The sequence below is a fragment of the Ahaetulla prasina genome, chromosome 2 (assembly GCF_028640845.1).
Source record: "Ahaetulla prasina isolate Xishuangbanna chromosome 2, ASM2864084v1, whole genome shotgun sequence".
In the NCBI taxonomy this organism is placed as follows: Eukaryota; Metazoa; Chordata; class Lepidosauria; order Squamata; family Colubridae; genus Ahaetulla; species Ahaetulla prasina.
Window position 1 is genome coordinate 122,049,955 of NC_080540.1, and position 26,950 is coordinate 122,076,904.

A 26,950-nucleotide genomic window follows, 5' to 3' on the forward strand; every position below is an offset into this window, starting at 1 on the left:
CTTTCCTGGATCAGGAATCCTTGGGCTCTGTTGTTTAGGACTAGATATCTTACAATTGGACTACTGTAATACGCTGTATATGGGGCTACCTTTGAAGAGCGTTTAGAAGCTACATCTGGTGCAGAGTGCAGTGGCTCAGGCAGTTCTTGGGGTCCAAAGAACGGCTCATCTAACATCTTGGGGTCCAAAGAATGGCTCATATAACATCACTACTCTTTGAGCTGCATTGGCTGTCAGTCTGTTTCCAGGTGCAATTCAAGGTGTTGGTAATCACCTTTAAAGCAGTCTAGACTACATGAGGGACTGTCTCATCACACTGGATTGGCCTATCCCACCTCGGCTGGCATGTTGCAGGCCCAATTATTCTGGCTGGCAGTGTCCAGGAAAAGGGCTTTCTCTGCCATTGTACCTGTGTCAGTCTCAACCCTCCTGACCTTTCATAAGGGCCAGAAGACCTGGCTTTCCCAGGTAGTGTATGTATATATAAACTAAGGATAAATTTTCTAACAGTGAGAACTATTAACTAGTGGAACAGCTTTCCTTCAGAACAGTGGTGAAATCCTCTGCCAGTTGCCACCGGTTCACTGCCCGCGCATGCGCAGTGTGCGCCAGATGCATGCTGCCTGCACACGCATGTTCAGTGTACACCAAGCATTTTTTTAACAAGCATTTTAACTACTGGTTCCAGAGAAGATCAGCTGAGCGATGCGTGATCGTTGGAACTTTTTTTCTTTTTAAAGCATTTTTTTACTACTGGTTCAGGTGAACCAGCCCAAACCGGTAGCATTTCACCCCTTCTTCAGAAATTCTGGATGCTTCATCACTGGAGGCTTTTAAGATGTGACTGGACAGCCACTTGTCTGGAATGGAATAGGGTCTTCTGCTTATGCAGGGGGTTGGCCTAGAAGAACTCAAAGGTCCCTTTCAACTCTGTTATTCTGTTACTATTTTCTTCTGAAAGGATTTTTACCTTGGAAACTCAGCTTATATGTACTCCATATTGTTGCACCAAATGTACAAAAACAAGAACTTATTTGAACCCAGAGTACAAAGGTGGAGATGTTAGTAAATGATTAACCTGCATTGATGGCAGTAAAAGAACACATTGATTTTAAAAAAAAGGATTAGAGAAATATGTTATTTAAATGCGATTGGGCTTCAGTTAGGCTTCTTCTTTCAATCTTGTCTCATTTAAACAGTTTCTGGCAATTTTGAAAAGGAAAATAACTCAAAAGAGGATGGAGCTGACATGGACAGGAGTTTTGCTTCTTCTCTGCATATTTTTCACCCTTTTCTCATCTTTCCAAATGTACAAGAAAAAGGGGCAGCTGCCCCCTGGACCTACTCCATGGCCTATTCTTGGAAATCTCTTTCAGCGAGATGTACTACCTTTGTATAAACATTATCAAAAGGTAAGGCTAGTTAACCATTGTACTTCTTCAAAGTTTCTGATGATTACTTTGAAAGATACCTATACTTTCTTTAATTGTATTAGTTTGATTTACTCTATAAACAACCAATTTTATTTGGGGCTCATATGTATCTTCAACGGGAATTATAGTATAAAGTCACCTTGTAACAATCTGACAAAGCTGCAATGGAGGTTTCAAAGTTCATTAAAATATATAGTAACAAGAGAAACGTTAGAAAATTAAATCTGTGACCCTCAAATTTGTATCATTTGAATTAGCATCAAATTCACCAAAACTTCCTCTTCCTCTAGTTATCCTGTTTAATTCCAGGTTGTTGAAATGCAGATACAACCTCTGTCCTAATAAACTTCATCTGGGCTGCAAAAATCCAGAGGATCACTAGATTTATTTATTTATTTATTATTATTCATACTTTTATACCGCCCTATCTCCCTAGGGACTCAGGGCGGTTTACAGGCATATAAAAACACATATATATATACAAAGTAAAACATTAATTAAAAAACTTATTGCACAGGCCAAATATTTAAAATAGAGATATAACTAATAAAACCCCATTTAAAACCAGATTTAAAATTGAAGCATATAAAATTTAAAATTAAAATTCTAGTCCAGTCCTGCGCAGATAAATAGATGTGTCTTAAGCTCGCGACGGAAGGCTCGAAGGTCAGGAAGTTGGCGAAGTCCTGGGGGAAGCTCGTTCCAGAGGGTGGGCCCCCCACAGAAAAGGCCCTTCCCTGGGTGCCGCCAGTCGGCACTGCCTGGCCGACGGCACCCTGAGGAGTCCCTCTCTGTGAGAGCGCACGGGTCGGTGAGAGGCATTCGGTGGCAGCAGACGGTCCCGTAAGTAGCCCGGCCCTATGCCATGGACCGCTTTGAAGATCATTACCAACACCTTGAAGCACACCCGGAAGGCCACAGGCAGCCAATGCAGTCTGCGCAGGAGAGGTGTTACGTGGGAGCCACGAGGGGCTCCCTCTATCACCCGCGCAGCCGAATTCTGAACTACCTGGAGTCTCCGGGTGCTCCTCAAGGGGAGCCCCATGTAGAGAGCGTTGCAGTAATCCAGACGAGATGTCACGAGAGCATGAGTGACCGTGCATAGGGCATCCCGGTCTAGAAAGGGGCGCAACTGGTGAACCAGGCGAACCTGGTAAAAAGCTCTCCTGGAGACGGCCGTCAAATGGTCTTCAAAAGACAGCTGTCCATCCAGGAGGACGCCCAAGTTGCGCACCCTCTCCATTGGGGCCAATGACTCCACAGCCACTCCGTCTTGGAGGGATTGAGCTTGAGCCTGTTTCTCCCCATCCAGACCCGTACGGCTTCCAGACACCGGGACAACACATCGATAGCTTCGTTAGGGTGGTCCGGTGTGGAAAAGTACAGCTGAGTGTCATCAGCGTGCAGCTGGTACCTCACACCGAAACCACTGATGATCTCACCCAGCGGCTTCATATAGATGTTGAACAGGAGGGGTGAGAGAATCGACCCCTGAGGCACCCCACAAGTGAGGCGCCTCGGGGCCGACCTCTGCCCCCCTGTCAACACCGTCTGCAACCGATCGGAGAGATAGGAGGAGAACCCCCGATAAACAGTGCCTCCCACTCCCAATCCCTCCAACCGGTGCAGCAGGATACCATGGTCGATGGTATCAAAAGCCGCTGAGAGGTCTAATAAGACCAAGGCAGAGGAATAACCCCTATCCCTGGCCCTCCAGAGATCATCCACCAACGCGACCAAAGCCGTCTCAGTGCTGTAACCGGGCCGAAAACCGGACTGGAACGGGTCTAGATAGACGGTTTCCTCCAGGTACTGGGGTAGTTGACATGCCACCACACTCTCTACAACCTTCGCCGTGAAGCGAAGGTTGGAGACCGGACGATAATTACCTAAAACAGCTGGGTCCAGGGAAGGCTTCTTGAAGAGAGGCCTCACCACCACCTCTTTCAAGGCGGCCGGAAAGACCCCCTCCAACAAGGAAGCATTCGTAATCCCCTGGAGCCAGCCTCGTGTCACCTCCTGTGCGGCCAGCACCAACCAGAAGGGACACGGGTCCAGTAAACATGTGGTGGCATTCAACCTACCCAGCAACCTGTCCATGTCCTCGGGAGCCACAGGGTCAAACTCATCCCAAATAGTCTCAACAAGACGGCTCTCAGACATCCCACCTGGATCTACCCAATTTTGGTCCAAGCCGTCCCGAAGCTGAACGATTTTGTCGTATAGATAACCACTAAACTCCTCAGCACGTCCCTGCAACGGGTCATCCTGCTCCCCCTGTTGAAGGAGAGAGCGAGTTACCCGAAACAGGGCGGCCGGGCAGTTATCTGCCGACGCAATGAGGGAGGAGACGTAGCGACGTCTCGCTTCCCTCATTGCCACTAGGTAGGTCCTAGTATAGGACCTAACTAGTGTCCGATCAGCCTCCGAACGACTGGACCTCCAGGAACTCTCTAGGCGTCTTCTCCAGCGTTTCATCCCCCTCAGCTCCTCGGAGAACCAGGGAGCTGGTTGGGACCTACGCCGGTCAGAGGCCGCAAAGGCACGACACGGTCCAAGGCCCCCACCGCGGCCCGTTCCCAGGCCGCGACAAGTTCCTTGGCCGTGCCGTGAGCCAGACTCTCAGGAAACGGCCCAAGCTCCATCTGGAACCTCTCCGGGTCCATCAGGCGCCTGGGACGGAACCAACGTATTGGTTCTGTCTCCCTGCGGTGTTAAGTGGCGGTCAGAAAGTCTAGGCGAAGGAGGGAGTGATCTGACCATGACAAAGGTTCGATGACTAAATCCCTCAAAACCAGATCCTTCAACCACTGACCAGAGATGAAAATCAAATCCAGTGTGCCACCCCCACTGTGAGTAGGGCCATCAACTACTTGAGTCAGGTCCAAGGCTGTCATGGAAGCCGTGAACTCCCGAGCAACTGAAGATGACATGCCGGTCGATGGCAAGTTAAAGTCCCCCATAACAATAAGTCTGGGAGTCTCCACCGCCACTCCAGCAAGCACCTCCAGGAGCTCGGGCAGGGCTGCTGTCACGCCGCAAGGAGCCAGGTACGCGACAAACAAGCCCATCTGACATCTATGACCCCACTTCACAAAGAGGGATTCACACCCGGCAATCTGAGGTACAGTGGTCTCCCTCGGCTCTAGACTCTCTCTAATCACAACCGCCACCCCCCCACCCCTACCCTGGGTCCTCGGCTGATGGAATGCTTGGAAACCCGGTGGGCACATTTGAACAAGGGGCACGCCCCCTTCTGTGCCCAACCAGGTCTCCGTAACGCCCATAAGGTCCGCGGCACCCCCCTGAATAAGATCATAAATTAGGGGGGCCTTATTGACCACAGACCGTGCGTTGCACAGCATCAGCTGAAGGCCCAGGCTCTGAGGATCTTGACCATCCGGGAAACGGGAGAAGTTTGAGGGCTCGGGGCGCGCGATCGCCTGCAAACATCGAGCGCGCGCCCCCATAGAACAATGTGAGCCCCCACTTCTGTCATATCTGCCCCTCCCACTTACCGTGCAAATAAAACCACCCTCAACAGGCGGAACACAACCCCCCCGTAACCTTCGAACCTATTAACTTACCGCCGCGAGCACACGCAGGAACTGGACCCCCTCCCGACGGGTTTCCCCCAACACCCGCCCTTACCCTCCCACCCCTTAAAAATGCCCTATCTAAAAAACCCCAAAGGCTCTTCCTCTTCGCATGCTACCACTGTGGGTCCCAAGACCCGTCATAGAGGCCGGCCCTTGGTAATGAAGTGGGCCATTCCTGCGAGGCGGGGGCATCTCGCAGGTGCAAGAGTTCCGGCGCTGAATATCGCATAAATAAATACAATAAAATAAAAGTCGCCGAGAGGTGAAACTGTCCCAGGATGGCAGAATATTACACAAAATTCATCCGATGAATAACCATTATCTGGTGATACTTCAAATGGTGGCTGGCTTAGAGATGGAAGATGGTGTAAACTAGGCAGAATAACATCCATGATGGCAAAGGTATTGATATTCCGCCCAAAGCTCAGTCCTAAAATCCATAGGGTGAAAAAGGTGGCACTTCTATCACCGCCAGCGGTGTCCACAGATATTTCCAATAGGTTTTTCCAGGTAGGCCTTTCCAAGTAGATCTTTCCGAGTAGGTTCAAGTAGGTCCTCCAGCAGCTCACAAGCTGGTTTCCAGTATCTTCCATAACAGTTCCAAGAACCCTCATGGCCAAAGAGTCTTATAATGACCAAACAGAATGCAGATGACGATGCCGGTTGATGGCAAGTTAAAGTCCCCCATGACTATAAGTCTGGGGGTCTCCACCGCCACTCCAGCAAGCACCTCCAGGGGCTCGGGCAGGGCTGCTGTCACGCCGCAAGGAGCCAGGTACGTGACAAACAAGCCCATCTGATATCTATGACCCCACCTCACAAAGAGAGATTCACACCCGGTAATCTGAGGTACAGTGGTCTCCCTCGGCTCCAGACTCTCTCTAATCACAACCGCCACCCCCCCACCCCTACCCTGGGCCCTCGGCTGATGGAATGCTTGGAAACCCGGTGGGCACATTTGAACAAGGGGCACGCCCCCTTCTGTGCCCAACCAGGTCTCCGTAACGCCCATAAGGTCCGCGGCACCCCCCTGGATAAGATCATAAATTAGGGGGGCCTTATTGACCACAGACCGTGCGTTGCACAGCATCAGCTGAAGGCCCAGGCTCTGAGGATCTTGACCATCCGGGAAACGGGAGAAGTTTGAGGGCTCGGGGCGCGCGATCGCCTGCAAACATCGGCGCCCCATAGAACAATGTGAGCCCCACTTCCGCCATATCTGCCTCCCACTTACCGTGCAAATAAAACCACCCTCAACAGGCGGAACACAACCCCCGTAACCTTGAACCTATTAACTTACATGAGCACACGCAGGAACTGGACCCCCTCCCGACGGGTTTCCCCCAACACCCGCCCTTACCCTCCCACCCCTTAAAAATGCCCTATCTAAAAAACCCCAAAGGCTCTTCCTCTTCGCATGCTACCACTGTGGGTCCCAAGACCCGTCATAGAGGCCGGCCCTTGGTAATGAAGTGGGCCATTCCTGCGAGGCAGGGGCATCTCGCAGGTGCAAGAGTTCCGGCGCTGAATATCGCATAAATAAATACAATAAAATAAAAGTCGCCGAGAGGTGAAACTGTCCCAGGATGGCAGAATATTACACAAAATTCATCCGATGAATAACCATTATCTGGTGATACTTCAAATGGTGGCTGGCTTAGAGATGGAAGATGGTGTAAACTAGGCAGAATAACATCCATGATGGCAAAGGTATTGATATTCCGCCCAAAGCTCAGTCCTAAAATCCATAGGGTGAAAAAGGTGGCACTTCTATCACCGCCAGCGGTGTCCACAGATATTTCCAATAGGTTTTTCCAGGTAGGCCTTTCCAAGTAGATCTTTCCGAGTAGGTTCAAGTAGGTCCTCCAGCAGCTCACAAGCTGGTTTCCAGTATCTTCCATAACAGTTCCAAGAACCCTCATGGCCAAAGAGTCTTATAATGACCAAACAGAATGCAGATGACGATGCAAACGTTACAATCAACGGAAGAGCAGTCCAAAATAGGCCGGGGAGCCTCCACGCCCACCACGCCCACCACCCACTACTTTCAGCCAGAATAGTCCAAAAAAATAGTCCAAAAAACTAGGAACCTCTCCAGGCCGGCCATCCACTCCTAAAGCTCCTAAGGCTCCTGGTCCTATCCAAGGTCTGCCCACTCCCCAGGGCCAGACCTTTCCAGACCTTTCCAAAGAGCCAGGCCCAGCATCTCTAAAGCAGGCCTCCAGGCCTGCATGATGTAAAAATATAAAAATGCCACCGATCTCACCGTGGCAAGGAGCTGAGCCTCTCATCCAGGCCGGAGATCTCAGGCAGAGAGGCCCCTAGAGGGACCATTCACAGCCCTTCACTCCCACATCACTCCAAAGAGGCCAGGGGAAGGGCGGAACAGGCAAAGTAGTCAGGAACACCGCAGAATGGTCCGGCAGGGGAAGAAAATAAAAGAAAATAAGCCGCGGCCTCATCTCTCCACAACAGACGGGCCGCGGCCTCACCTCACGCCCCATAAGATGGCGGCCGCTCCACCGCTCGCCCTCGTCCTCCGGTCTCATTCTCAGCAGCCGTGAGTCCGAGAGAGTCCACGGACCTCTCCCACGGCTGCTGGGGGGATCACAACTGACCGGGGGGCGCAAGCCTGCTGCAGATCGTCCATCGTCGGCTCCAGTCATTTTACCGGGCCGCCATCTTGCGCATGCGCAAGAGCCATTCCCAACAAAGACATACAGAAACACAAACTCTTTCCTATAGTATGGAAATCTAGTTCCTTGAAGCCCATTTAGGTTACCAGAGATAGTTTATCTTCATGAATGGTAGCATTTAGTTCCTGTTTCCATCCTTCAAATGAATCAATTATTCTCTTCCTTGCAGTTTTTTCATCTGTAACCTTTTTTTGTAAAAAAAAAAAATCAAACAGCCCATTCGTATACTTCTACTTCAGTGGCCCTCTGTAATATAATTCCTTGCACATTGTTTGAAGCACTCCTATATATTCTTTCCTTATATCCACTTTCCATTCAGTCTGTTGGGAAATTGATCTACTGTATAGGTGATTATTTTTCATGAAATACATAAGTTTTTCTTTTTGCAATACTTTTGCAATACTCTTACTTTTTTCACTTCTTTCCTTTTCTTCTGAGCCATTTTGTCATGGCCTGTCCTTACAGATTTCTTTATTTATAGCAATAACACTTAGTTTTATATATCGTTTCACAGTGCTTTACAGCCCTCTCTAGTGGTTTACAGAGTCAGCATACTGCCCCCAACAATCTGGGTCCTCATTTTACCACCTCAGAAAGATGGAAGGCTGAGTCAACCTTGAGCCTGGTGAGATTCAATCTGCCAAATCGCAGGCAGCAGGCAGTCAGCAGAAGTAGCCTGCAGTACTGCATTCTAACCACTGCGCCATCACGGCTTCTAATGAATAAACCAAATACATCAATGGCAGACTTTTGAGGATTACAGAAAGATAATTCTTACATTTTGAAAAGTCAGTTCAACCTGTGCCTATTCCTTTTCTGTTTCAATTTTTTATTAGTTTATCAAAATATAAAATACAAAGGAAAATAAAAATAAAAATAATGGGCAACTAGAGGAAGGAAAAAATGAAGGGAAGAGAAAATATGAGGTTAAAGGGGAAAAAGAAAAAAAAGCATTGACTTCCAACTCTTTTTAGAACAGTAGAAGACAACAAGATTGCAGCCTCTTTAATTTTTTTACTTTTGCACATTAGTATACACTAGCCATTTCTGTAACAACAAATCTACCTAATTAGCAAAATCAAAATCAAAGTTTCATTTTCTTTCATCACAGGGACAAAATCCAGAACTTATTTCCAAATAAAAATAACATAATTAAATATATTATCTTCTTTGAACAAAGCAATCAATTTAACCATCTCTGCTTTTTCTTCCTTGCTGTGGAAATAGTGCAGAGTGCAGAGAAGAGCAACACAGATGAGCAGGGGACTGGAGGCTAAAACATATAAAAAACAGTTGCAGGAACTGGGTATGTCTAATTTGATGAAAAGAAGGACGGGGGAGACATGATAGCAGTGTTCCGATATCTCAGGGGCTGCCACAAAGAAGAGGGAGTCAATCTATTCTTCAATGCACTGAAGGCAGGATAAGAAACAACGGATGGAAACTAATCAAGGAGAGAAGCAACCAAGAAGTTAAGGAGAAATTTCCTGAGAGTTAGAACAATTAATCAGTGGAAAAACTTGCCTCCAAAAGTTGTGAATACTTCAACACTGGAAGTTTGTCTGAAATGGTATAGGGCAGTGGTGTCAAACTTGCGATGACACATTGTCATTATATGACATATCACAACTTCCCCCCCTTTGCTAAACTGGGGATGGGTGTGGCCTGCACATGATCATCTGGCCCGTGGCCCACGAGTTTAACAACACTGGTATAGGGTTTCCTGCCTGAGCAGAGGTTTGGACTAGAAGAACTCCAAAGAAGTTCTTTGGAGAAGAAGACGCCTAGAGAGTATTTGGAGGTCTAGCCGTTCCGAGGCTGATCGGACACTAGTGAGGTCCTTTACTAGGACCTACCTAGTGGCAATGAAGGAGGCGAAGCGTTCCTACGTTTCCACTCTCATTGCATCGGCAGATAACCGCCCGGCCGCCCTGTTTCGGGTGACCCGTTCCCTCCTCCATCAAGAGGGACGGGATGACCCCTTACAGGGACGAGCCGAGGAGTTTAATGGTTATCTATACGATAAAATCGTTCAACTTCGGGATAGTTTGGACCAAGATTGCGAGGATCCAGCTGAGATGACAGAGACACGTCTTGTTGAGGTTATTTGGGATGAGTTCGATTCTGTGGCTCCCGAGGACATGGACAGGTTGCTGGGGAGGTTACATGCAACTACATGTTTACTGGACCCGTGCCCTTCCTGGTTAGTGCTGGCTGCTCAGGAAGTGACACGAGGCTGGCTCAGGGATTATAAATGCTTCTTTGATGGAAGGGTTTTCCCGCCGCCTTGAAGGAGGCGGTGGTGAGACCTCTCCTCAAGAAGCCTTCCTGGACCCAGCTATTTTGGGTAATTATCGTCCAGTCTCAACCTTCGCTTTGTGGCGAAGGTTGTAGAAATGTGGTTGCATGGCAGCTCCCCGGCACCTGGAGAAAACTGTCTATCTAGACCCGTTCCAGTCCGGCTTCCGACCCGGTTATAGCACGGAGACGGCTTTGGTCGCGTTGGTGGATGACCTCTGGAGGGCCAGGGACAGAGGTTGCTCCTCTGCCTTGGTCCTATTAGATCTCTCAGCGGCTTTCGATACCATCGACCATGGTATCCTGCTGCGCCGGTTGGAGGGATTGGGAGTGGGGGGCACCATTTATCGGTGGTTCTCCTCCTATCTCTCTGACCGGTCGCAGACGGTGTTGACAGGGGGGCAGAGGTCGTCCTCGAGGCGCCTCACTTGTGGGGTGCCTCAGGGGTCGATTCTCTCGCCTACCCTGTTCAACATCTATATGAAGCCGCTGGGTGAGGTCATCAGTGGTTTCGGGGTGAGTTATCATCTGTACGCTGATGATACTCAGCTGTACTTCTCCACCCCGGACCACCCCAACGAAGCGGTCGAAGTGCTGTCCCGGTGCCTGGAAGCTGTACGGGTCTGGATGGGGAGAAACAGACTCAAGCTCAATCCCTCCAAGACGGAGTGGCTGTGGATGCCGGCATCCCGGTACAGTCAGCTGCATCCGCAGCTGACTGTTGGGGGCGAGTTAGTGGCCCCAAAGGAGGTGGTTCGCAACTTGGGCGTCCTCCTGGATGGACGGCTGTCTTTTGATGAACACCTGGCGGCCGTCGCCAGGAGGGCCTTTTACCAGGTTCGCCTGGTTCGCCAGTTGCGTCCCTTCCTTGACCGGGATGCCTTATGCACGGTCACTCACGCTCTGGTTACGTCTAGGCTGGATTATTGCAATGCTCTCTACATGGGGCTGCCCTTGAGGTGCACCCGGAGGCTGCAGTTAGTCCAGAATGCGGCTGCGCGAGTAGTAACGGGAGCCGCTCGTGGCTCCCACGTGACATCGCTGCTCCGTAGCTTGCACTGGCTTCCTGTGGTCTTTCGGGTGCGCTTCAAGATTTTGGTAACTATCTTTAAAGCGCTCCATGGCTTAGGACCCGGGTACTTACGAGACTGCCTGCTGTTACCCTTTGCCTCCCACCGACCCGTACGCTCGCACAGAGAGGGTCTCCTCAGGGTGCCGTCCGCCAAACAGTGTCGGCTGGCGGCCCCCAGGAGTAGGGCCTTCTCTGTGGGGGCAGTGACGCTCTGGAACGAACTTCCCCCCGGCCTGCGTCAAGTGCCTGATCTTCGGACCTTCCGTCGTGAGCTCAAAACATATTTATTCATTAAAGCGGGACTGGCATAATTAGTGATGTATTTTAATTGGGTTTTTTAATACTTTTAACTTTTTAACTTAAATTTTAATAATCAGCCTTTAAAATTTGCTCTTTTTAAATGTTGTTTTAAATTGTATATATCTTTGTTTTTATTCTGGCTGTACACCGCCCTGAGTCCTTTGGGAGAAGGGCGGTATAAAAATTTAATAAATAAATAAATAAATAAATAAATAAATAAAAAGTCCCTTCCAACTCTGTTATTCTGTTTAGTAATATTTCTGTTTGCACTTTATAAACTACCACCATTTTGATTAACAAAATTCATTATATCCTTTCTAATTCTTTAACTTTTAAAGGGAAAAAAAGCACTTTTTCCCATTCATTTTAAAACATTAAACTTTTCTTTAAAAACATTTCTAAAATCAGTAAGTTCTAATACATCTTTTTAAAAATTTCCTCTTAACATACATAGTTTAAAATTTGCTTTCAGTAATATTTCACAAGCTTTAAATATTACTCAAAAATTATATATAAAAGAAAAAACAATTTTCAAAGTCATTTTATAAATACAAAGCACAAGCTGCATTAGAGCTTTCTTTCAATTACATAGATCAAACCAATAAAAATCCAACTAACACCAACTAACTCATTAAATTTAAATCACTCGCTCCAACTTATCCTCATAAAATAATTTATTTCTTTTTGTATTCATCCATTTTCAGAGGCTAAACTTTTCTTTAAGAAAATACATATTTTTATTTAACTGCCTCTTAACATAGATACTTTCCAATACACTAACAGTAATATTTTACAATCTATAGGAATAACTATAAGCATTATATATAAAGAAAAAAAATGCATTTTCAAACACAATTTACATTGAAGTGTTCTTTCAGTTACAAATATCAAACAGATAAAAATCCATCCTGATTCCAATAGACTCATTAAGTTTAAATCACTCCTTCCAGCTTATCTTCATAGAATAAAATATTTTTTCTTCTCTGGAATGTTAATCAAGTAATTATAAACTTCTCTTTTTCTCAAGGATTTTTCAACCTTGTTAATATCAATGAAGAAAAAGTCACAAACTTGTCCTCTTGAAAATTGCAGGTTTTCTTGAAACTCTTCTTTCAGTTGTGTTGGGAGGTTTATATGTATATCATCATGATAAAGATTGGTGTCAGATTTATATTCCAAAATTGCAATTGACTCCTTGACATTGTCAGCTACTTGTGAAATTGCCTGCATGGTTTGATAACTTTCTGCATATAATTGCATCTCTGAAGTAGTTTAAATAGTTTTATTTTAACATCCTTGGAACATAGCTGGTCTGTTTTATTTAAGAATTTTTCAAATACATCTCTAATAATTTGTTTCTCCATCTTCTTAACTTCTTCTTTAGTCAAAGAGTAGGGTTTCTTTTTATGTCACTTAAAAATTGCTGGCCAATCAGGATTCATAAAAATCAGACAGTTTTAACCACCTACAGCAAAACAGCTACAAATCACTTAAAAATGGGAACCTAGAACCACAACTTTCTACTCTTATATTTCGCCATCAAAGTTAGAATATATATAAAATTTATTATGGTCATAGACCAGCAAAAGACAAGAATCTATTTACAATAATATTAAAAGATAATACCAATAATAATAGTAAATAATAACATCCAAATAATAACATCCATTGTATCATACAGTATGGATTATGCCCACATGTACCTGATGTGCCCACATGTACCTAAGTGGATAAGTATGTGTATAAATATAGATTCTCTAAAAATTGTTTGAGATATCTACGAAAAATTGGTACAAGTCTTTAGTCCTGTAACTGAATTTTTCCTTGTGGTCATTGCAGCAGCACAGAATTTTGCTATTGCAAGCATAGTAGCTGGGTTTGTGTCCCAGAGGAAATAGTCTACATAAAAATTGTCTGCCCTCCCTGGTAATCTCTCTAGTAAGGAGAGAATATGCATTGACCTAAAAGCACGGTATAACTCACAATGCAGTAAGACATGTGTGACTTCTTCTTTACCACATATACATACTCGTTCTGCTATTGGGGTCTTATTATATCTGCCCTGAAGGGAGGATATTAAATCTGGCTCTGGAGAATGCTATTCTATATTTTGGGAAAATCGGGAAAATCAGGTCCTTTAAATATGAAACATATGAAGAACGGTTGCAGGAACTGGGTATGTCTAGTTTAATGAAAAGAAGGATAAGGGGAGACATGATAGCAGTGTTCCAATATCTCAGGGGCTGCCACAAAGAAGAGGGAGTCAAGCTATTCTCCAAAGCACTTGAAGGCAGGACAAGAAGCAATGGGTGGAAACTAATCAAGGAGAGAAGCAACTTAGAACTAAGGAGAAATTTCCTGACAGTTAGAACAATCAATAAGTGGAACAACTTGCCTCCAGAAGTTGTGAATGCTCCAACATTGGAAATTTTTAAGAAAATGTTGGATAGCCATTTGTCTGAAATGGTGTAGGGTTTCCTGTCTGGGCAGGGGGTTGGACTAGAAGACCTCCAAGGTCCCTTCCAACTCTGTTATTACGTTATGTTATGTTAAATATCTTGATGATTCACACACATCCTGTTTAATTCTGTTTAATACTGTGGAGAGGCATACTATTTCTTTCTGAATGGAATTCCATGTCTTTTATTCTATTAATGACTACTTGTTTAGCTTGGTCAAAGCCTAGGGTTATTAAAAATACTGGGAGAGCCCATAACAGCCTAGCTTATGGTCTATCACCTGTTTCCAGAGGGAGGGGAATTTATCAGTCAATACTAGAAGGTCAGTACAGAAGGTCAGTCCTTCTGGAAAGAAATTAATTCTTAGCCAATAGGTAATCATCAGCTTCCAGGCTCTTACCTGAATTTGAGGCATACCTGTTTCAATCTTTAACTGTGTGTTTGGTGTTCCTTTGGGTGCAGCTAAAATGGCTCACAGGAATTTAGTTTGTATGATTTCTAGTGAGTCTTTCTTTGCGAAGATTCCTGCTTGTGCCCCATAAAGAATTTGCACAAATGTTTTAGCCTCAAAGAGTTTTAAGGCAGCGGAGACTAATTGTCCTCTGCCTCTATAGAAGTGTTTAATAGCATTTGAAGACCTAAGGTCTTCAAAGTTTTTAAAAAAACACTCCACACTTCCTTATTTTAGCTTGCCTTCAGTATTTTTCTTCCTTGCTGTTTAACAATAAAGAAATCTCCAAAATGGCACAGATCTTCAAAAAGGAATAACAGGCTGTGACTAAAGAAAGTCTCTTCTAGCTTAATAAAGATTAATAGTCCTTAAAAGTGATTAAGAAATGAAAGTCACAACTTGATTTCCATTTGAAAAATAAATTCCGAAATTGCTGCTTTTCAAATGACAAAGTGATTGAAGCCTTGCCCCCCCAGCCGCCGACTCACTAGTGCTCTTAAGCACAGCTCCTGAAGCTGATTGCAGACCATTGCTGAGTAGAGATGATTCTAGAACTTTCCCTAACCTAGGAGAGTCATATAAACTAAAGGAATGCTGGTTCCTTCTGTTGGAAAGTTGAAAAAACAACAGTCTAGAAAAAAACTCTTCTCAGAGAGAATGATCTCTCCCTGGGTGTGTTGGTTATCTTGATCCTGACTAGGTGGTTCAGTGGCTAAGACACTGAGCTTGTTGATCAGAAAGGTCGGCAGTTCAGTGGTTCGAATCCCTAATACAGGTCTCCTGCGTGAGCAGGGAGTCAGACTAGATGACTTCCAAGGTCCCTTCTAACTCTGTTACTGTTACTATAAAAATCTTCACCATAAGTCCCAAGGCCTCTCCTTGACACAGCAAATAATCACTTGACCAACTTTAAGAAGCTCTCATCAAAATAGTTTTCAGGCTTAGTTTTACCTTTGCAACACATATTTTTTTTTGTTAATGGTAAAAATAAAACTTCTGCATTTTAGTCCTTTTGTGCTAGAAGTATAACCAAAGCACAGTTTTATCTGGATCAGTTCAAGCTATTCTCTGCAAGCTAGGTTCTCTAATGCACAGATACCCATGAAGGCCTACATAACATGGCCGGTCAATCACCAACTAGGAAATAAATGCCATGCATTGGATCATAATCATATTGACGTATTTTGTAGGTATTAAAAATTATCGAAGCTCTGGCAAATTTAAGAAGTATTTCAAAACTACTTTATAATAATTTAACCAAAAATGCTTTGTCACCTAATTAACTGAATTTTCATTTAATTCTACCCTTAGCTTGCTGATAAATATGGACCTGTATTTACTGTCTGGAATGGATCAAAACCAATGGTTGCTCTTTGTGGGTACGAGGTGGTAAAAGATGCTTTGGTAGATCATTCAGAAGAATTTGGTGGGCGAACTGAAATGCCTGCTAATAGGCGAATGTTCCAAAATAAAGGTTGATCCTCTTTCATTTTCTTATTAGTTATTGTTTTTCTTTAATTTTCTGTACAAATTATCTGAATGCCATTAGTAATATTGATAGTTGTGAAAGATTCACTTGAAATGTCTTGTAAAGATGTAGATTTGATCATGCTTCTTGAAAAAGGAAGGAAATGTTTTTTCACCATTTCCTTTCCACTAGTCACTTCTCAAGTCTGCTCAGATTGTCACTTACATGCAAAACAACAACAACAAATAACAATAACAATAATTTGACCTCTAAATTGTCCTTTGGGAAGACATACAAAATGGTTTACCAACGAAGACACTTTTTGGCTTATGTTATCTGAATTAATGTTGAATATCAATTTCATTTACCTTCAAAATAATTTACATTTTGAAGAAGCAGGATAGGGAAAATATTGAATGCCTTTAAGCTTTGATGCTGGAGAAGATTCCAGATAAGATTCCTGAGAAATCATGGATACCCAAGACAACAAATCATTGAACAAATCAGTCCAAAATTTGCACTCAAATCACAAATGACTAGACTCAAATGATCATATTTCAGAAAGATTGTGCAAAGATTGCTTAGCTCTCTAGAGAGAGTTGTAATTGTGGGAAATGTGGTAGGAAGGAGAGATGATGGAATTAGTTACAATGATGACAAGTATATCAAAATCCTCAAGAACTAGGTTGGAGAGAGGCTGTAATGGACAAAATCTATGTGGTTGCTTATAATTGACAGTGGCTTGATGGTACATAATGAAGCAACCAAGTGAGGGAGCAATTGGAAGTGACTTCTTTTTGTGAACAATACCTCTACTATACAAAAATACCTGAACTAAAGCAACTCCCATTTTCCTCTGCTTACTGAGAAGTGTGCAACTTAGTATAGAATTCTGTCCATGACTGGTCTAGGGATCTGTTCCTATCCATATCACACTTACAGTAACTTGTGACATGATTTCCACAACCTCATTCATTCTTCTCTTAATATGAGAGCACTCAAGAATGAATAGATGAAAACTGTGCAGTTCATCTAATTAGTAATTCAAGCATAAAGGCTTGTTTACTTTAAAAGTGGGGAGGGGAAATTTGTAATGTATAATTTTTTTCCCTTCTGCAAAAGTTGAGAACTGATATCACATTGTGATCTGTTTCCTGTGTCTTTGGTTTCAGGTCTGACCACTACTGATGAGAAGAAATGGAAGGAGCTACGACGGTTCACATTGTCCACTTTGCGAGATTTTGGGATGGGGAAGAAAAGAATGTCTGAGAGGGTGCAGGAGGAAGCCCTTTGTCTGGTGGAGGAAATGGCTACCACAAAAGGTTAAAAAAAGAAAAGAATCTGGAAAGGATTTGTTGTATTATGTGAAGTTGCAAGAAAACTAGATTCTACACTGAATCTCAAATCCTCTGCACTTACGTGCACAAAATAAAGAAAAATTTATATAGGTAGTAAATGCCCCCCTCCTTTTTATTTTCATGGTATTGTTCAGAAGCAAAGGGAAAAGTAATAGAACTGTTTCCCCCTCTTTTTTATCTAGTGTTACCTTTTGGCTTGATAAAACTACAACCTTGCACAGAATTACTGAAATCTTACTGTGGCTGAAGCACTGACAGATCAGAAATACTAGGAAGTTATTTAATGGGGCAATTATGGCTTTATAAAATTACAACTTTGCCCAAACTAGTGAAATGTTAGGCTGGATGCAGTAACACACATTAAGCACATTCAGAAACCAGCAAAAAAACTTTATGAACAGGTAAACTAAGTGAGGTTAGGAACACATGTATAAGAATAGGCAACATGGATTTGAATTAAATGGCCAGAAATAGAATTTATTCAGGAAGTTGAAGCAGCTTTGAAAGCCATCCTTGTGGTCATGTCACTTCTGGAAGGAGATAAAAAGAAATAGGAAAAAAAGTGATTTCTTTTTTTTTTTTTAAATTGGTATGTTAGAAGGAGAGAAGGATAGAAGTAACAGAGTGCTTGGTTAAAACTTGAAAAAGAAGCAAAAAGTTTCTTTAAAAAACCACTTAAACATAATGTTATATTAAAAACCAGGCAAAATCAGCAGCCAGCAAAGATAGATAGTAATTTAAAGGCAGAAATGAAACCATGGATAATGATTTGCTTTTATGGGCAGTTTGCATGAGGAGAACTAAAAGGCACTATGGATCTGAATTAAGGGGTCACAAACAGTAGTCCTTTAGTGCAGGGGTATCAGACTTGATTTCACTGAGGCCGCATCAGGGTTATGTTTGAACTTGGGGGTGGGGTGGGGTGGGGCGTGGCCAGGGTGGGTGTGACCAGCATGATGTCACTTGTGTTGGGGATGCCTGTGGTAGCCTGAGTGCTCTGCCAGTGAAAACATGCTCCCAAGCTCCGTTTTTGGCTGGGACGGTCTCCTGCAACCCTCTGCCAGCAACCTTTTTGAGCTCCGTTTTCACTGGCAGAGGCACAATGGGAAGTCCTTCGCTGTTTCCAGAGTGGCCCCACGAGCCACATCTAAGCTCTTTGCAAGCTGGCTTCGGTCCCCGGGCCTTCTGTTTGACACCCCGCTTTAGTGAATTGTGGCACCTTTGAATATAATCTTTAATGGACAAACCTCTGGAATGAGAAGGGAGAAATAATGGAATGACTAGTAAATGATACTATTTAAAGAAATATAGAAAGAAAACAGGATAAGAGAGAGTTTAGAAGGAGGAAGGGAGGGTAAGGCAGGAGAGCTCAGTTAAAACAGGAGGCAGAACCTTTGAAGAGATGAAGACAGGAAGGGACAAGGTGGAAAAACCTGCCATGAGCAGAAAAAGGCAAAGGGAGGAGTGAGAAAACAATTCTTGACTGAAGAAGACAGCAATAAAACAGGATTTTAATATTGTGTTTATATTCCATTCTTAGGAAAGTGGGAAAGAATAATAATTCCAATTTCTCAGACCTGAATCACTTTCTATTGTGGTTTTGAGGTGAGATTTGAGAAAGGGAAGATCCACATTCACCGATCCCACTCATAAACGTTTTTTTCCCCTCAGGGCAGCCTTTCGATCCAAGAAGAATTTTTGCAAGTGCTGTTTCTAATGTGATCTGTGCAGTTGTCTTTGGCAATCGATTTGATTACAAAGATAAAACCTTCATACAGAACCAGAAGATTTTTGAGTCTCAACTAAGACACTCTGTTAGTTTCTTAGGACTGGTATGTTAATCCACCTGATCCTTTTTTTGTCATGAACCCCCATTTTAATTAGCAGGTGTGTCAGAAATGTAAGATTAGATTTGATGAGCTACTAAGCAGGAGAAGGCAAATCTAGCATGAATGAAATCTACTTACCTTCCTTACTGGTTCAGAAGTGCAGGTGCATGCGCAAAACCTTCTGCGTATACGCAGAGGGTAAAAAACACATTACTTCCTGGTTAAAACCAGGAAGTAGCGACAACCGGATGGGTGGGTGGAGCTTCAGGCGATCCGGTCCGAACAGGGAGCATTTCACTCCTGAAATCAAGACATCCAAGCATAAATTGGTTCTCAGCAAAATATCTCTTGGCTGGGCTTATTTCATAGGGAACCATTTCCTTCTCTCGTAACTCCTTTGGGCCATGTCAGATTCTGGACAGATATATCTCTTCTTATCATGGAATTGTTAGACAGCTCGCCTATCTTTATGTACACAGCCAGCTTCTATCTTCGTCTCTTGGAGGATTTTGGCCATTTTTACAATTATCCCTTTGTGGAAGAGATGTGGGAGGCTAAGAAAGCAGTGGGGGAATCCCTTGACAGAGTGTCAGAGTAGCAATATCAGAGTAAAAGCTATTTTTTGAATATTTGGGGCATTAATCCTCCACCATAATGGTCTAATAAGCTATAGTATTTAATGTGAACTCTATAACAGGTATACAATACATTTCCAAAAATAGTGGAATTCTTTCCTGGACCACACAGAAAAATTTTTGGTGAGATTGACAGTGTCCTTGATTATGTCCGTGAGAATGTGGATTTGCACAAAAAGACATTGGACCCCCAGAACCTGCGTGATTATATCGATTGCTTCCTTCTTAGACTGGAGAAGGTAGGTATAGATATCATATCTGCATAATCGTTTAAATATCTCTATTATGCATCTAAGATGGAACTAGTTCATTCTAAATGAAGAACTATAGAAATATTTATTCCCCCCTTTTTTGTTTACTTTTGGACAAACCATTCATTGCCATTAGTTGGCATATATTACAATTCCAGGCATAATTGTTGCTAAAGGTAGCCATTCAGTTCTGAAAATTAGGTGAAACAATAAAAATGAACTCTGTTAACTTTAAGAAAGCAGAATTTTCCTTCAAAAAATGAGTATGCATAAATACTTTCTTCCCATACTGATTTAAATTTTAGAAGGTGTTTCTTGAGAAATCTACAATCACAATAGGTGATACAAAGATAATTAAGTAGCATTTTCTAGAATCACCTTGCAGAAGCAATCTCTATTAGGATTAGTCTGTCAGATGTAACAAGTAAATTTCTATGGAACAGATTCTTTTCCAAGCATGCACCTTGGGAATTGTTTAGGCCAGCTCCAACAATGTTAGTCAAAACCAGAGTATTAATTCTTATGGTAAATATTTGATGAGTAGATCAGACAGGCAAGCTGTTTCTTTCTCTGTGTGAAATAATGATCCCCAAAATATTTTAGAATTGAAGAGCTTATCTATCTGGAACCCACACTGCATATCGGACATTAATACAATTGAGCGCGTCCAGAAATATTTCACAAGAATACGCCGCCTTCGGTATGACCTGAGCATAGCTCATAAAATCATCTGCTACAATTTCCTTCCCATCAATGACTACTTCAGCTTTAACCACAACAATACACGAGCATACAATAGATTCAAACTTAATGTGAACCGCTCCAATCTCGTTTGCAGAAAATATGACTTCAGTAACAGAGTGGTCAATGCCTAGAATGCACTACCAGACTCCGTGGTCTCATCCCAAAATCCTCAAAACTTTAACCTAAGACTGTCTACTGTTGACCTCACCCCATTCCTAAGAGGTCTGTAAAGAGCATGTATAAGAGCACCAGGGTGCCTACCGTCCCTGTTCTAATGTTCCCTTTAGTTGTATTCATTTTATGTATTCCATTCATGCTTATACTTATATATATTATTTAATATGTATTTGACAAAATAAATAAATAAAATAAATAAATAAAATATGTTCTAAAGTCACTCTGGTTGAATTATATTTCCTTTAATTGAAAGAGTCACTAGGAAGAGTTTTATGAATGACTTTATTTCAATTCCAAATAAAATTTTTTTGTTCATCTGTTTCTCTTTCCATTTTCTTTTTAGGAAGAGAAACCATCTGAGGGTATATACACTCTTGAAGATCTTGTGATTATTGTGTTTGGACTCTTTCTTGCTGGGACAGTAACCACAAGCCACACTTTGCTTTGCAGCCTTCTAGCGATGGGTAAATTGCCACACATTCAAGGTATAAAAATACCCACAGATATATAAAGATGTTGGTACTTCTAGGATTGCCACTATTAATGCTAAGAAAGTAATGATGGTGTTTAAAGAAAACATATTTTTTTTTAAAAAAAAGAAAGTAAAATGGAATTGACTAAAGTAAACTCATTGCAGCTGGATTTTTGCATTTTTCCTAGGAACATTTGGGAAGTATTTTCCCACTGTTTTCTTATAGAATTTTTTTTTTAGATTCCCAATCTAGCTAACCTGCCCTTAGAACAAATGAGTTTCCCATCAAATGTTGAGATTTTATGAAGACAATTCTAGTCAATTGGTATCCATTCATCTAGAATTCAGAAAAAATTGCAGACTACAGGAATCATTTGCACTACTCAGGTGACCCCGAGGACACAGATAAACCTCCAAGTGCCTCAATGACTCTCTAAAAGGATGCAAATGACCAGCTGTCTGCAAGGAATATAAATCCTTCCATTCCCCACCATTCAGTCAGAGCTGAAGAAGCTTCTTGGGTGAGAAGAGAAATGTCTTCCAAAAAAAAACAAGAAAGTCCAGTTGCCTCCTGAAAAAACACCTTTGGGGCAAGTGATTGAATGCTCTAACAACAATCTCTTCCCCCACCCCAATACAGCCATAGGCCAATCAACCAATTACATAAATTTAATACTTGCTTTATGGAATCCTAGTATGAATGACTGAAATTAGTATAGTATAATTTTTCTTGAGGATCATTTTTGCAATAATTTAAATGAACATTCATTTTAACTCAAGGTACCATCTCCAACTTTTTGAACTGCACTACTTCAGACAATGGTAAAATGGTTTTCCACAGAAATGTCTAATTATGACATAGATGAAAAATAATAAAGATTGTTACATAATGTAATTAATCTTAATTTATGATACCTTCTAAAATTGCTTGATTAGTTATAGATTGAACCACTAGCTTTTTGGAAATGGGGCTCATGATTTTTGGAGGAATGAATGCTTGTTTGCTGCTGGCATAAATATTAATGCATACATATAAAAACAGTTTAGGAAATTAGTTTAAGAGCTGTATCTTTTCTCCTGACTACTGTTTATCCCATTTTGGGTGGAGATTTTAATCTTCAGAAAGCCCACACAGAAATGTTTCATGCTTACTGCCTCTCAAGATATCTAGTAAAGGAACAGAGATATAAATAATATGAATCTCATCTTGGACTAGAAAAGTTGAAATGATCTCTGCTGAGAAATGACTCTGAGAAGGAGCCATTGTCTTGACTAGAATCATCTTCCCTGAATGTGCTTTGGAACACATATTTCTATTCAAAGGACTGCAGGTACTCAGCATGGCCAAGGCTGTCAATCTCATCTCAATCTGTTCTTCTCACAGCTAAGGTGCAACAGGAAATTGATGAGGTGGTGGGTTCAAATCGCACTCCAAGCATGGAAGATAGGTTGAAGATGCCTTTCACAAATGCTGTTATTCACGAGGTTCAGCGATATCAGAAAGGGAGCCTTGAAACCTTTCCACGGGCAACAACTTGTGACACAAAGTTTCGTGGTTACATCATTCCCAAGGTATGGTGATACAAGTATTTATAAAGGTTCTCTAGGGAAGAAAGGGAAGAATGACTTAGATCCTTGATATGCTAGGCAGTTTGAATAAAAGAGCAATTTAGAGAAATATGTATTGAAATAAATATCTATTCCTTCCCTCCTCATTCTTCAAGGTTCAGCAGATAGCTAGTCACTGCCTGTTTTTATTTTAGGCAAGTGGAAAGCAAAGGCACTTTCTTCTCCTTATGAAATAGTATCATCTAATGACATCTGTTTCTTCCTCTCCTTCTAGAGCGTGGCTATTGTGCCAGTCTTCTCCTCTGTACATTTTGACCCTCTTCATTGGGAGACTCCAGAGAAGTTCAATCCCAACCATTTTTTGGATGAAAATGGCCAGTTCAGGAAGAGAGATCCTTTCATGCCATTCTCAGCAGGTACAAGCCTCTGGAACAGATTGTATTACTAATTCATATGTTTACCTGATCTATGTGAGTCTTTTATCAGAGACAATTCCAGCAAGTACTTCCTAAATAACCTCTGTTTTCTTCATTGCTCTTGTAGGGAAGAGGGCCTGTCCAGGGGAGGCCCTGGCTAGGATGGAGCTTTTCCTGTTCTTCAGTGCCCTGCTCCAGAATTTCACCTTCTCTCTGGTTGGGGACACTAAAGATGCGGATGTAATGTCTTTGTATACGGACTTCATAAATAATCAATACCCCCTTATACGAGCTGTTAAACGTTCAGTGGACACTTGTAGTAAATAATTAGGAGAAAGAACCTACCTTAATAGATACTCAAATAAAGCATGTGGGATGGCTATTACATTTAAAGGCAATCTTAATAATGATGTGGAATACAAATATAATATTTATAGCAAAGGTAGCTACTCTGACCTCTTATCTCTTTTCTGTTTCTTATCTGTTTTCTGTTTTATTATCTGTTATATATTTTGGCACAATTAACAATCCTTCTGAAATAATAACTTTCCCCCCCAAGCTATACTCATCAAACTTTCAATATATAATCCCTACTGGATATTTAACCATACAAGGCTCTCAGAAGTTTTATTGCAAATTGATGTTGTGGACTAATCTATATTTTAAGGTAACAGGAAGATCTTGTATTGGTACACTTTGGCTAAATGCAAGATCGAGTCATCTTTTGTTGATATCTAATGGTAATCTAATGTTTTAAAGACTGACAGACTGAGTATTATATATAATTGAACTATAATATTTGCTATATCTAAACTCTGATAAATAACTTCATTATTGTAGATAATAAAGAATTAAAATATATAATTTCAGAAAATCAATGGTTCCAGATGTAGTTTTTTAAAAAAAAGAATGAAAGAGAATGAACATGAATAAAAATGGAGAAATTAGAACTTGAGGGCGAAAGAAGATGTGACTTAATAAAATGAGCAAGGGAATATTAGGAAATGAATAAAAACTATGAAAAACAAATATTTTTGCAAAAACTGTAACTAAGTAAAATGTATTTGAATATATTGAATTGTATAAGATATAATATGGTCAATACTCTGTTCATAAATCATGTATGTGTGTAGAGGGGGAAACTAAAAAATCAATAAAAACTTGTTCTAAAAAAATATAGTTCCAGATGTACAAAATGCAAAAATACATCTTAGGATTTCAAAATGGAAGCCATTCCTCAGAAAATATTGTTTCACGTTTACTGGATTCCTCAAAGGGTTCTTGTTCTTTTTTTGTCCTCTACTGATAAAATCTCCTGTCAAAAGGGAAATAAATTGACTCAAGAAGTTTCTGTCTACAAAATGGAATTAATCAGCAACCCAATTACATGAATCTTACACAGATATATGATGCAGAATGCCTTCAAGGATATCCTTGTTGTGATTATAGAATTTGATGATGATCAAAACCGTTTTAGTGACCAAAATAAAACAAACACCCTTCAAAAATATTTCAAATTCAGTTTGATTCTTTGATCAAAATGATTTTTGATCTTCTTTTATTCGTTTCTGCTAGCTGTTTAAAATTTGAAATTATTTGAATTGAACCAGAGACCAACTGCATGAAGCCCATATATCGAATGTTTGAGGGTCTCGACTTCTCCTTCCAGAAACCACAGTTTACCCACCATACCATCACACATTTGCTTTGGTGTAGGCACTTGGTAATTAAGTGATGACCCCCCTGGACTGTTGTGATCCTCTCTAAATTCTCTGAGGCAGAAGCTGAAGAGGCAGATGAAATGTGCTGTTGATCTGAGGATCTGGCCAGCAATTAAACATTTGAGATTGTTCTAGATGACAATGAGCAGAACAATGTGTGTGTGTGTGTGTGTGTGAGTGAGTGTCTAACTAACTCAGTTCATGGGTGGGCCAGATTATAGTGGGCACATAGCTCAAGAACCATGCCAACAGCAACTCAGGCCAGAGCAAAGATGATCAAGATGCCTGCTCAAAAAGAAAAAGCACCAATGTCCCTAATTTAGCCATCCCAGCATCAGTGGGGTATTGAACTGATGTTTCCTGGTCTTTGGACTTCTACTGGAAAACAACTATCTGACTTCAGATCTGTTCCTTATCCAGCATTTGGATCCCAGTTCCCAGTATTTTTGGGGGGAGGTGGATGGGTGGATGGGTGGATCAATGTAAGAAAATATAAATTAAAAACAATTTAACAGAAATCCCAATTTATGTTTAAAAAATAGATAAAGATGATGTGTCTTCCCTGATAGAGAATCTTTAGCCATGTTCTTCCTGAACAAATATCCATTTTACAACATATATGCATTCTGTTAGTTAGCAATTCACATTCATACTGTGTACATGTAGAGTTTTTTCTACATGGCAGGAAAAATCCAGAGAAATGCAAATAACAAAAGATCAAAGTGACTAGCTTTTTTTCTAGATAAATCAAATGACTAGTGTGAGCACTGCAGATGTAAGTCCCAATGAAAAATTGACATTGAACCATAGAAACATAATTTGTGTTGTTGTTGCTGCTCATAGAACTGCAACAAAGCAAAACAAATCATGCCAAACCAATCTTATTTCATCCTTCAACATAGTGACTAAATTAGTAGACCAGCGACATAGTGTGGACATAATATACTTAGAGCGAGGCATTCAACAAAGTAGACCACAACCTACTTCTTGGTAAGCTAGAAAAAAGTGGGATAGATGGCATCACCACCAGATGGATTTGTAACTGGCTGAGAAACCATACTCAATGAGTAGTCCTTAATGAGTGTACGTCTACATAGAGGGAAGTAAGCAGTGGGGTACCACAAAGTTCCGTCTTAGGCCCAGTATTCTTCAATATCTTCATAAATGACTTAGATGAGGGAATAGAAGGGGAACTTAAACAAATTTGAGGATGATATTATGCTAGCAGGAATAGCAAACACCCTAGATGATAGGCTCAAGATCCAGATGGATCTTGACAGACTTGAGCACCAGGCCCTATTTAACAAAATAAAATTCAATGTAGAGAAAAATAAAGTCTTACACTTAAGCTAAAAGTACAAATCTAAACCAGGCTTAATAGCAGTAACTGTGGGAGGGATCTTGGAGTCTTGACAACCAGTTTAATGTGAGGCAGCAGCATGCAGTGGCAGTAAAAATAGCCAACGTAATCCTAAACTGCATTAACAGAGGGATAAAATCAAGATCAAGGGAGGTACTAATACCACTCTATAAAGATTTAGTAAGACCACACCTAGAATACTGCATCCAGTTTTGGTCACCACACTATAAAAAAAGATGTTGAGACTCTAGAAAAAGTGCAGAGAAGAGCAATCAGGATGATTAGGGAGACTAAAACATATGAAGAATGGTTACAGGAACTGGGCATGGCTAGTCTAGTGAAGTGAAGGACTAGGGGAGACATGATAGCAATGTTCCAATATTTGAGGGGCTGCCATAGAGAGGAAGGGGTCAAGCTATTTTCCAAGGAACCTGAAGGCCAGACAAGGAATAATGGATGGAAACTGATCAAGGAGAGATTCAACCTAGAAATAAGGAGAAATTTTCTGACAGTGAGAACAATCAACAATGGAACAGCTTGCCTTTGGAAGTTATGGCAACTTCATCACTGGAGGCTTTCAAGAAGAGATTGGATTGGATTGCTATTTGTCAGAAATGCTTTTGTGTGTGTTGGGGGAGGGTT

At 41.8% G+C, this 26,950-nt stretch overlaps 2 protein-coding genes across 2 annotated transcripts in view; both read left to right on the forward strand.

Annotated features, from left to right (window-relative positions):
- The window catches only part of LOC131190555 (cytochrome P450 2C5-like), a 72,763-nt gene that overhangs the window by 34,336 nt on the left and 11,477 nt on the right, over nt 1-26,950 (forward strand). The window lies entirely within an intron of this gene.
- On the forward strand, nt 1,172-24,353 carry LOC131192456 (cytochrome P450 2C20-like). Its single transcript, XM_058171618.1, has 9 exons — nt 1,172-1,412; nt 15,620-15,782; nt 16,949-17,098; nt 18,806-18,966; nt 19,661-19,837; nt 21,114-21,255; nt 22,627-22,814; nt 23,086-23,227; nt 23,355-24,353. The coding sequence occupies exons 1-9, from the start codon at nt 1,239-1,241 to the stop codon at nt 23,552-23,554; spliced, it is 1,497 nt and encodes a 498-aa protein (XP_058027601.1). The 5' UTR covers nt 1,172-1,238; the 3' UTR covers nt 23,555-24,353.